At 39.9% G+C, this 13,201-nt stretch overlaps 1 protein-coding gene across 1 annotated transcript; it reads right to left on the reverse strand.

The window, feature by feature from the left end:
- Positions 1-1,961: 1,961 nt before the first annotated feature.
- On the reverse strand, positions 1,962-12,982 carry LOC137422112 (brevican core protein-like). Its single transcript, XM_068108872.2, has 6 exons — positions 12,878-12,982; positions 11,862-12,254; positions 11,440-11,614; positions 7,954-8,081; positions 5,602-5,895; positions 1,962-2,619 (listed from the first exon to the last, which is right to left on the reverse strand). Exons 1-6 carry the CDS (start codon positions 12,936-12,938, stop codon positions 2,057-2,059), a joined length of 1,614 nt encoding a protein of 537 aa, XP_067964973.2. The 5' UTR covers positions 12,939-12,982; the 3' UTR covers positions 1,962-2,056.
- Positions 12,983-13,201: the final 219 nt, after the last annotated feature.

A 13,201-nucleotide genomic window follows, 5' to 3' on the forward strand; every position in this document is an offset into this window, starting at 1 on the left:
GGGTGGGTAATCCTGGGACCCCCCTGGAATAAAATAGGCTATATTGTTTTTCCAATTTTTTTCCAATTTTCCAATTTTTCCAAACATGATGGAATAATATTTACCGATAATAATAATAATAATAATATTTACCGATATGAACAATGATGTGGCTTTTATTGAAATTCTACAAATACTGTTTAGATTTTGATGATTTGCATGTGATATGATTTAACGGATGTTTATATAAATCGTTTAAAATAAAAAAAGCCTTCAATTTCTGATATTTTGCCTTTTCATTTGGGCCTCCCAATTGAAGCCCCGCCCGTAGGGTGGGAACCGTTGCTGGTAGTATTAATTTGTGATTGGAATGATGCTGTTTGGAATGAAAATATAGAGAGATTGAGTTTAAAGGAGAATGAGAAAACTGAGGTGAGAGTTTCCACCCGTGACATTCGTGGATTCGGCATTTGCAGTTTTGCCATTGACCACATGTAGAAACACTCAGCCGCAGTAATGTTTTTGCCCAAGTCCTTCACGAACCGACTGTCCATGCCTGAAGTTCGACTGAAGGTGTCACACTGTCACAGGAATGTGGAATTAATTGGTTCATGGTCGGATTGTGGATGGATTCGGATGAAACTTGGTAGACAGGTTGGGTGTGTGACAAGGCCGAAATGATTAGATTTTGGGGAAGATCCAAATCCTGGTCTGGATCATATAATTTTTAATGATTCTTCACCATTTGAGAGATATAACAAAAAACGATATCTCAAAAGTTGTGGATAACTCATGATAAAACTAGGTGGATGAGTTGGGTAGGTGACAAGAACAAGCCGATTCGATTTTGGTTCCTGTCCGGATCCAGATGTGGCCTATCAGTCGGATACAAAGCGTAAATTGTTCAGACTGGCGGAGGTATGCGCTCCACCAAGTATTGTTCTAGTTTCAATTGAATTATATGCAGTACTTGAATATTGTAGAACAGAAATGCAATTATTGGCACTTCAAAAACAACCTTCCGTTAAACAGTATTTGGCCAAAATATTACGCCATTTTATGCCATCTCAACCATTCAAATTTGTCCATTGTGCTCTCGTGGCAGTGGAATATCGAGATTCAGACAAAATTGTGGTTCATGTTCGGAAATGTGCTCGTGCACAGAACTATTGATCGTGCTCGGAAATGCAAAGCGACAGTTGAAAAGACTCTGCGCATGTCCTTTTTCTCAAGACTTTCTAAAGGGGAAGGTATTCTATGAACCCTCGAGTTAGTTTTGTTTTGATCCCAGCACAATGTCTTGTACAGGACCGGCTGAGCTTTCACGTCGTCATCCCCTCATCATTTCTGCCTTCCATAACTTTAGGGTTTTATCAGCTTTTAATGCACCTGTATTGTTTCTTTACGTTCTTCTTGAAAATATAATCTCTAATTGTGATGGTTTCTCTCAATATAAACAAAAGTTTTTGCAAAAACTTTAGGTGTTATACTTTTCTGTTCTTTCTGGTAAAAAAAAAAAAAAAATCTGCCTGCAACCCTCTTCTGGTGAAACTGCCAAAATCAAGACTCTCTGCTCACCTTCACTCTTTTATTCCTCTTTTCCCCCATGTCTGGAACAAACTCCCTCACTCTCTTCAATCCCACTCATCCCTCCAGGTATTTAAAACGGCTGTTCACCACCATCTCTTATCTTCCCCCATCCAAAACATTGATCTTTTCTACCCCCGCTAATTTCACCCGAGATCCACTTTTTTGAAATACCGACTTCTTTCCTGGAAGTCCTCGCAGTGTCCATGTGTTTTTTAAACCTGTCCCACTCCCCCTCTCCCCCTTCCCATACCTCCTTCCCCCAAGCCCTCTCCCTCCCACAGATCTCCTGATGTCCCTGCTCTCAAATGTTGTACTTGTGTGCTTCCCCCTCTCCCCATCTTGTCTCTCGCTCCCTTTATTTCTTCTTATGTGTCCGTTTTTTTTTTTTTTGCCATTCATGTTAGCTCTTACACGAGCCTCGATCTGGTATACAAAAAAAAAAAAAAAAAAAAATTATGTATTTCTTTGCCTTTACTTGCAATTTGCATTATTGGCACAAGAATGTTGTACCTGCAGTTGGAGTGCTTCCTTCTCTTACTCCAGGTGGAGTCCAATGCAGTTGCTTCGTCAGCGCTGCCGTCGTCGTCAGCACTCCGTGTTCCACCTGGAGAGGTGAATGGTACTCCAAATCCTGTCTCAAACTCGTATCCTCTGGCAACATCACCATCACTTTTGCAGAATCCGACATGATGCTCTTTGCCCCTGAAAGTGATGTTCGTGCAGATATCGGATGAGTGGAGATCTCAATGTTGCCATGTGTTGCTTTAGATATCAACGTTTCTTTATCACCCGTCACTAAAACATTTGTGGATGCGACGTCAGCCTGCATCTTTGAAGTCATGTCTTCTTTCAATGTCCTCTGGGCTTGCTGTTCAGTGACACCATGATCTTCCATGAAAACAAGTTTGGTTGTGCTTTTTTTATCCCGAGAAGGAGTTTTGCTTGCAATAACCTCGGTGACGTTACCAACAGGTGTGTCAGCCAAGTAGGGCATCATGGAACTTGTGCACGTTGTCCTATCCACATCTTCGGGAGGTCTTTTCTTGAACTCTGCAAGGAGAGTTAAGTTATTTTTCACCTCCATTACATTAAATATGGGCAATTACACAAATCTACAACATTCAGGGAAAAAGAACCTCAATTAAACAGTTCACAATGTCTGATTGAATAACTTTATAAGGATTTAATAACTTTTCTACATTTGTATAAAGTACGCTTCAATGGACGGACTGTAATCTCGCGATGAACATCATCAGGTTTCAGGTAGATTGCGAGAAACAGTGGAAAACATGAAAGCACCAGATACTCGAGGTTTTATTTGGTAATAACGGGACGGAGACTCAAAGTCCACAGATTTGGCATCCAGGACTTTGAGACTTTTTATCCTTTTTAAACACCATCAAGGTGGTTGTGCTTTTGCGTTCTTGGCTCCGCGGTTCTTGCCTTTTTACCTCCGCCACCGTAGGTGGACAGAGATTATGTTTTCACCCCTGTCTGTTTGTCTGTGAGTAGGATATCTCAAAAGGTTGTGGACGGATTCGGACAAAATTTTGTGGACAGGTTTGGTGTGTGACACATCAGCAGTGATTTGATTTTGGTTCAGGTCCGGATCCAGATCCGGTCTATCATTGGATACAAAATGTAAACTGTTCCACCTGGCGGAGGTTTGTGATCTACCGAGTGATGTTCTAGTTGTGGTTATAGAATCTCATGACAACAAACTTGTCTTTGGTAACTAGTTTTAAACGAGCTAACTGAATATCAAACACTCACGAAGAATTGAATATCATCTGAATATCAAAATTGAATTGAATCTGAATTCTGAATTGAATCATTCTGAATGAATTCTGAATCTGATATGAATCTGAATCTGAATCATCTGATTCTGATTCTGAATCTGAATCATCTGAATCTGATCTGAATCTGAATGATTCTGAATCAGATCTGAATTCTGAATCTGAATCTGAATTGAAATTCAATCTGAATTGAATCTGAATTCTGAATTGAATCATTCTGAATGAATTCTGAATCTGATATGAATCTGAATCTGAATCATCTGATTCTGATTCTGAATCATCTGAATCTGATCTGATTCTGATCTGAATGATTCTGAATCTGAATTGAAATTCAATCTGAAAATCGAATTGAATCTGAATATCAAACACTCACAAGGAATTGCCGGACCGGCTTGCTCGCATGGTGGTGCTTTCATTTTTGAAAATGTATTTTTCCAACTTTGACTGGTTTTTTTTACAACTCAAAAGGATAACATTTACAAGAGAATGAAAATTAGCCATTTCATTCTCAGGGACAGAGTTAAATGAACGTTTGCATCACTGGAGTACAGCTACAAGTTATATATTGGATGTGATCTGAAGGATTGTGATATCAGCCCGAATGTCTGTCCAAGGAGTACAGACAAAATAATATGGACATGATGGTTTATTGGGCGAATTACAAGGTCATAGTATTCCTTGTATCTGAGCACGTGGTTGGACTACTAATTAGCCCGTCCCCCGCGCAGCAGGACACGTGGTTTTGCGTGCGTGTGTGTGTGTGTGTGTGTGTGTGTGTGTGTGTGTGTCCGGGCCGTAACGTTTTTACCATTTGAGTTTTGTCATCAAATTTTCACCAAAGCTTTATTGTGATAATACGGAGAAGGTAAATTAATAATGTGGTCAAAAGTTCAAAAAGTTAAAGGTCGGTGTCATAAAGTTGTCAATTTTCATCCGATTGACCTGAAATGTTAACAATTTGCATATTGGGTCACTGAATTGGTTCACCAATCAAAAGCTAGAAGGTGCTTGCTTCTTTTTTCTTTTTTTTAGATCAAAAGGTCAAAGGTCAAGGTTGCATAAAATCACCAACTTTCACCTGATTGACCTGAAATTTAAAGAATTTGCTTATTTGGTCATTGAATTGGTTCACTAATCAAAAGGTAGGAGTCGATTGTTTGTTTGTTTTTAGGTCAAAAGGTCAAGGGTCAAGGTCAATAAAATCATCAATTTTTATTTTGTATTTTTTAAAAAGCTTTTCCTTATTTTGAGAAATTTGAAGAAGAAGAAGAAGACGTCTAAATAAAAACGGACGCGGACGGGCTTTGCATGTATAAACGATCAGACAGATACACCTCTCAAGGATGCATGATGGGATGGTGTGTGATTTCAAAGGATGAGAGGACCTTTGAACAACAACAACAATTCCGTGACGATTAGGCTCATCGGAATGTCGTGACGTCACCCGGCATGGTGAGTACTTTGAGAAAAGTTACTTTTGACTGTGTCATGTGTAATAAATGGAGGAGTTGTGGGTAAATTTAGATAACAAAAGCAGAATTGTAAGACAGATTAATATTGCATCCTAAGTTTCGTCCACAAACGAGAAAGGAAATAGGAAAGCAGAACGGCAAAGGGTCAGACATTATCCATTTATTTATATCGACAGATACGGATAGAGATGTGCGGATGTTGAGTTAAGTTTATGACTTTCAGAACAATTCAGCAACTTTACACATTTTCTTCCCAAAATAAAGCCACTTGCTCGTGAAATGTGAAACTTCACAAAATATTTTGGGAGTGGATATTTATTTATTAAATACACAAGAATGGATAACTATCTACATACATTGAGCCGCTCTTGACCTCGTGTTCCACCTCCATTCCCGCGCCTTCGTCCCATCTCTTCCAAACCTCCTTCCCCATTCTCTCCTCCAAAACACCCTGAGCCAGCATTCTCTTTCCTGCCCTTCCTGAATTCAACCCTCTCCTCCTCCGCCCACCATGGAGAGGTACCAGGTAGATGATCTCCTACTAATCCTATTTTCACAACTTAAATGGTTTCAGCACTAGTTTGTAGGAGTGCTTGAGCTGCCTCAACAAATGGAAATGGCAAACCAAGCCTTCTTGAAGAGAAACGAATTGATGGAGTCATCATGCAATGCACATCGAAGGAAAAATATAATATTCGCCAAATGTATGAACAAGTGAAAAATGATCTTAAGTAAAAAAAAAAAATTGGATATTCAAACCCTACCGTTGAAGCAGTATGCATCAAAGCGACTGTCAGGTGCTGGAAATCCAGTCTGGTCGTTATACAGGTAAACCGTGCGCACACCGGGTGACGAGCCTCCGCATTTGGACCGAGGCCTTGCCACAGGGTAGCGCACACTTCCATCGGCCAGCCAGCCGGCATCACAGCGATCCAGGCCCCTCTGCCAAGCAGAATAAAGCTGTGCCACCTGTGCCAGACTCCCACCCAAGCAACTGCAAAGAGCTCGGGCTTCGGGCAGGGTGAGCTTACCTGGGGCCGTGGCATGGAATACTGTACCTGTAGGGTTGGTTTAAGGATTAGACAAAACTACTTTTAAAAGTTGGGGATTACAAATATGAATACAATGACATTCCCTTCAATAAAAGGTTTGTTCAACATCCCCATTTTAATCACTATCGAGTGATATGAAAAGTTTTGGAAACTAGATCCAAAAGAAAGTAAATTATATTCATAAAAATATTGGGACACAGGAGTTAGCAGGTTTATTTGCACACACACACACACACACACACACACACACACACACGCACACACACCACACACAGATATAGACACACACACACACACATACAATACACACACACACACAGATACACACATACAACACACACATACAACGCACACATACAACGCACACATACAACGCACACATACAATGCGCACACACACACACACATAGACACACACATACAACGCACACATACAACACACACATACAACACACACATACAACGCACACATACAACGCACACATACAATGCACACATACAACGCACACATATAACGCTCACATACAATGCACATACATGCATGCACACATACAACGCACACATACAACATACACATACAACGCACACGTATAATGCACACACACACATACACACATACAACGCACACATACAACATACACATACAACGCACACATACAATGCACACACATACAATGCACACACACACATACACACATACAACGCACACATACAACATACACATACAACACACACATACAACGCACACATACAACATACACATACATACAATGCACACATACAATGCACACATGCAATGCACGTGCACACGCACACACACACACACACATACAACACACACATACAACACACACACACCGCACACATACAACACACACACATACAACACACACATACAATGCACATATACAACGCACATACATACAACGCACACATACAACACATGCACACATACAACACACGCACACATAAAACACACACACATACAATGCACGCACACACATACACACATACAACGCACACACACACACACACAAACACATACAACACACATACAACGCACGCACACAAAACACACACACACAACGCATGCAACGCACACATACAACGCACGCACGCGTGCGCACACACACACACACACACACACACACACACACACACACACACACACACACACACACACACACGACGCACGCACACACGTATACAACGCACACACACATATAACACACATACACACACACACAAACACATACAACACACACACATACAACGCATGACACACACACACACACACACACACACATACAACGCACACACACACACACACACACACACACACACACATACAACGCACACACACACACACACACACACATACAATGCACGCGCGCGCGCACACACACACACACACACACAACGCATGACACACACACACACACACACACACACACACACACACACACACACACACACACACACACAACGCGCACACACACATACACACATACAACGCGCACGCACACACACACACACACACACACACACACATACACACATACAATGCGCGTGCACACACACATACAACGCATGACACATATATACAACGCATGACACACACACACATACAACGCACACACACACACACATACATACACGAAAACATTAACATCACACATCCACATTAAATCTGTAAATAAGTTAAACCTGACCATCCTATCTCGAACATCAGCACAACCTGTGGTGTTTCCATTTCTCATTCCCACGGTTCACTTTGAAAGGTGAGATGTGCCGGTAATGTTGTAAAGGTCCGGGAAGCTCCCAATAACCATTCCAAGATGGAGATCAGTCAGATCTTCACCTGACGGAATCTTGATTCGCAGTGGTTTTCAATACCTGCTGCACATCTATATAAAGCGCATGCCGCTTTGCATTGTGGGAAAAATGGCAAACACATTGGGTTGATCCAAACTTTTGTTGTGCTGTCCCATTACTTTTGGCCAAATGTCAGACTCGACTCGAGGACTTCAGATGTTTTCAAAGCAACAACATTTATTTAACGTACCATTGGCAGGTGCAGCAAAGCAGTAGGTATCGTATGTGTCGCTGGGTCGTTGGATACCATACGATCTCACACCTGGCTCAGTCCCCTTGTCTCCATAGCAGTTTACTCTTGAATTTATCATGGGATACCTGCCGCAACGCCAGGCGTACTCATTTAATGAATGAAAATAACTAATATGGAGAATGCAAATTAATAATTACATCAAGAGGTCAAAGGTCAGCGTCACATAAAATCATCACTTTTCATCCAATTGACCTGAAATTTAAATTCACCATTTGACTTTTGTCAAATTTTCGCCAAAGCTTAATTATAATAATGTGGAGAATGCAAATTAATAATTCTATCAAGAGGTCAAAGGTCAGCGTCACATAAAATCATCACTTTTCATCCAATTGACCTGAAATTTAAATTCACCATTTGAGTTTTGTCAAATTTTCACCAAAGCTTAATTATGATAATGTGGAGAATGCAAATTAATAATTCTATCAAAAGGTCAAAGGTCAGCGTCACATAAAATTGTCAATTTTCATCCAATTGACCTGAAATTTAAATTCACCATTTGAGTTTTGTCAAATTTTCACCAAAGCTTTATTATGATAATGTGGAGAATGCAAATTAATAATTACATCAAGAGGTCAAAGGTCAGCGTCACATAAAATCATCACTTTTCATCCAATTGACCTGAAATTTAAATTCACCATTTGAGTTTTGTCAAATTTTCACCAAAGCTTAATTATGATAATGTGGAGAATGCAAATTAATAATTCTATCAAAAGGTCAAAGGTCAGCATCACATAAAATTGTCAATTTTCATCCAATTGACCTGAAATTTAAATTCACCATTTGAGTTTTGTCAAATTTTCACCAAAGCTTTATTATGATAATGTGGAGAATGCAAATTAATAATTCTATCAAAAGGTCAAAGGTCAGCATCATAAAATCGTCAATTTTCATCCAATTGACCTGAAATTTTAATTTACCATTTGAGTTTTGTCAAATTTTCACCAAAGCTTAATTATGATAATGTGGAGAATGCAAATTAATAATTCTATCAAAAGGTCAAAGGTCAGCGTCACATAAAATCGTCAATTTTCATCCAATTGACCTGAAATTTAAATTCACCATTTGAGTTTTGTCAAATTTTCACCAAAGCTTTATTATGATAATGTGGAGAATGCAAATTAATAATTCTATCAAAAGGTCAAAGGTCAGCGTCACATAAAATTGTCAATTTTCATCCAATTGACCTGAAATTTAAATTTATCATTTGAGTTTTGTCAAATTTTCACCAAAGCTTTATTATGATAATATGGAGAATGCAAATTAATAATTCTATCAAAAGGTCAAAGGTCAGCATCATAAAATCGTCAATTTTCATCCAATTGACCTGAAATTTAAATTTACCATTTGAGTTTTGTCAAATTTTCACCAAAGCTTTATTATGATAATGTGGAGAATGCAAATTAATAATTCTATCAAAAGGTCAAAGGTCAGCGTCACATAAAATCGTCAATTTTCATCCAATTGACCTGAAATTTAAATTCACCATTTGAGTTTTGTCAAATTTTCACCAAAGCTTTATTATAATAATGTGGAGAATGCAAATTAATAATTATATCAAAAGGTCAAAGGTCAGCGTCACATAAAATTGTCAATTTTCATCCAATTGACCTGAAATTTAAATTTACCATTTGACTTTTGTCAAATTTTCACCAAAGCTTTATTATGATAATATGGAGAATGCAAATTAATAATTATATCAAAAGGTCAAAGGTCAGCGTCACATAAAATTGTCAATTTTCATCCAATTGACCTGAAATTTAAATTCACCATTTGAGTTTTGTCAAATTTTCACCAAAGCTTTATTATGATAATGTGGAGAATGCAAATTAATAATTATATCAAAAGGTCAAAGGTCAGCGTCACATAAAATTGTCAATTTTCATCCAATTGACCTGAAATTTAAATTCACCAATTGAGTTTTGTCAAATTTTCACCAAAGCTTTATTATGATAATGTGGAGAATGCAAATTAATAATTCTATCAAAAGGTCAAAGGTCAGCGTCACATAAAATTGTCAATTTTCATCCAATTGACCTGAAATTTAAATTCACCATTTGAGTTTTGTCATCAAATTTTCACCAAAACTTTATTATGATAATATGGAGAATGGAAATTAATAATTATATCAAGAGGTCAAAGGTCAGCGTCACATAAAATCGTCAATTTTCAGTTGATTGACCTGAAATTTTAGAATTTGCATATTGGGTCACTGAATTGGTTCACCTTTCAAAAGCTACAAGCCGATTGTTTTTGGGGGTTTTTTTAGATCAAAAAAATGAAAAAAAAAAAATGTTCATTTTGTGTTTTTAACTCAACTGGACTACCATACAGTTGAGTTCATCACATACTGAACCCTCTGGGGTCCGTCGTCTGTCGTCTGTCGTCCATTAACTTTTCGACGTTAACACTCCAGCGTCCACAAATATCAACCGATTCTGATCAAACTTGACAGGCAGCATCCTTACCCCAAGGACCAGGTTGGTATTACATTTCAGCCCGATCCATTGAAAAATGGCGGACTTAGGCGACCATTTTGTTTTTGGTCATGAAAACGATGTTAACACTCTAGCGTCCACAAATATTAACAGATTTTGATCAAACTTAGAATGTTTAACCATTACCACACAAGGTATGTTGCTATTGCATTCCAACCCGATCCGTCACAAAATGGCCGCCACAGGCCGCTATATTGTTTTCAGCTCCGAAACGACGTTAAGACTTTAACGTCCACAAATATTTATGGCTTTTGATCAAACTTTAAAGTTGTCCAGTCAGTTCAGTTGAGTTCTGCTTCCCTGGAAGCTCTACTTTTTTTTACCCGTTTTCGTTATTTTGAGAATATGGAAGAAGAAGAACACATTTGAATACAAACGGATGTGGACAGGCTTTGCATTTTCAGATTTTTTTTTTTTTTTTTTTTTTTTGTATACTGAATCGAGGCTCGTGAAAGAGCTAACATTTACTTCACAAACAAATCAACCAGACAAACAAAATGTATAAAAAGCGGGAGCGGAAAACAAGATGGGGAGAGAAGGTGAAGCACACAATGATGTTTTCTAGTTACATTTTTGACCAAATGTATTTAACTATATTATTCTACCTTTTAACTTGCCTACCTCCATCATTTTAGAGATTTAATATCAATACCATATTTAACTGGCAGGGTTTACCTGTCCAAGGCAGCAAGCCCAAAACTTTCTTTTTAAGAGACTGTTGGATATTTTAACCTCACCTGTGTGCAGGTCGACCTTCGTAATAAACAAGGTGTTATCGACAGGGCATTATACCTGATTAAAAATTGGATGTATCACTCATCATGAGTCTGATACGATTGCCCACAGTCTTTGATCATGGGCCAAATGACGGTGCATGTGACATCCGTAATGGCAAACACATAATGAAAGCATCTGAAGTATCCTTTACCTGACGGTTTGATCAGCCAACCAGCCTGCATCACACTGCTCCAGACCACTCCAATAGGCTGCCTCAAGCTCGATGGGCGTGGCTAAGCGCCCGCCATTTTGGACGCAGGCCTGCTGTGCGCCCGCAAAATCCAAGGAATAACGTTTCCCTTGGGCTCGGTAATGAAAGACCACTCCTGTACAAAAGTTACAAAAATACCTATGATGGCGTTTCAAAGTGACCCAATCCAATGAATTCACTCCTTTTGGAAGCCAAACTGAAATCTTATCATGGGGCCTTCCAAGAAATAGCTCAACAATTCGAGTCTATGGTTGCCTACCGGTACGTCTTGGAGAAAGGATAACGTCTCGCTCTGCTACTCAAAAACGGTGAGACAATGACGTCATAACTACACAGGTAAACGACAAAACACGACCACGTACCATTCACTTGAAGTTCAACGATGGACCGAGAGCCTTCCAAGGCCGCAAGCACCTCACAGCGATAAATTCCTGCATCCGCCAAATTCAGTTTCCTCAACTCCAGAGAACAATCTCCCACCAACGGACTTTTCCCAAGGATCCTGACGCGGCCATAAAATCCGAGGCCTGGTCGTCGAGCCGGACCAAGGGCAACGACGACGGTGGCCCAGCGTCCGCTTTCCTCGTCCCAATGACCCCACTTGATGCGAGGCAAGGAAGGGCCGTCCTGGAGCTCAGCGGGTGAACTTGTGGTACGGAGAGAGAAACGGCATGGCAGTACCACTGATGCTCCCAGGTGACCATGAACCATGGCGTCGGCGGTCTCCAGTCCAATGTGGGCCTTGCGCCGACTAGCTGTGAAAATGCCAGAATTATAACCACAAAGCTATGGAGTAATATCCATGTGTAATATCGTGAGGCACATCAAGAGTTACCATCATCCTCGTAGTCTCGTGGGAATTTTTTTTTTGGTATACAAGGTCGAGGCTCATGTAAGAGCTAACATTGATCACAAAAAATACAAACTGACACATAAAACATAACATAAAGGGAGCGGGAGAACAAGATGGAGAGCAGGGACATCAGGAGATCTGTGGGAGGGGGAGGGCTTGGGGGAGGAAACATGGGAAGGGTGGGGGGGGGAGGTTAAAAAAAAAACAAAACACATGGACACTGCTAGGACTTCCAGGAAAGAAGTCGGTATTTCAAAAAAGTGGATCTGGGGTGAGTTAATGGGGGTAGAAAAGATGAAGGTTTTGGATGTGGGAAACATAATTATAAATAAACATAACATCGGCACAGAAACATCATTTTCCTTCAAGCTCATTGTCCAGACAGGCTCGTTTATTAACACATCAGGATGAGTTACCAGGACCGTTTTCATGTGCCTTCTCATCTGGACTATCGCTCACAGCACAAAGTACTTCCAGAAGGTTGTTTGCTTAATCTGGAGAGTTCCTTGGGTTCCATCAACTCACCAGCCGCTGTCAACACCCAAAGACCCAGCGCAGCGAGCAGCAGAGCGAGTCCAGCGGACATGGCCGGGAATTTCAATGAGACCTGTGAGAAACAGTCCTGGATCACTGAGAAACATGGACACTTCACTTTTATTGCTAAACAGGCGCAGGGGAGCGCTTTGCAATTTCGCAAACATTCCAAACCTCAGGATTCACGAGTTCCTGGACCGAACGCATCACCGGGCTTGAACTCAGCGTTTCGTTTTCTCGATTATTGAATTTTTTTTTTAAACTTTCACATTAAATATTAAGGCTTACTGTCGCCACTCTTAAGGAGCCAAACTG

This window comes from Myxine glutinosa, chromosome 2 (assembly GCF_964187855.1).
Source record: "Myxine glutinosa chromosome 2, kmMyxGlut1.1, whole genome shotgun sequence".
NCBI lineage: Eukaryota > Metazoa > Chordata > Myxini > Myxiniformes > Myxinidae > Myxine > Myxine glutinosa.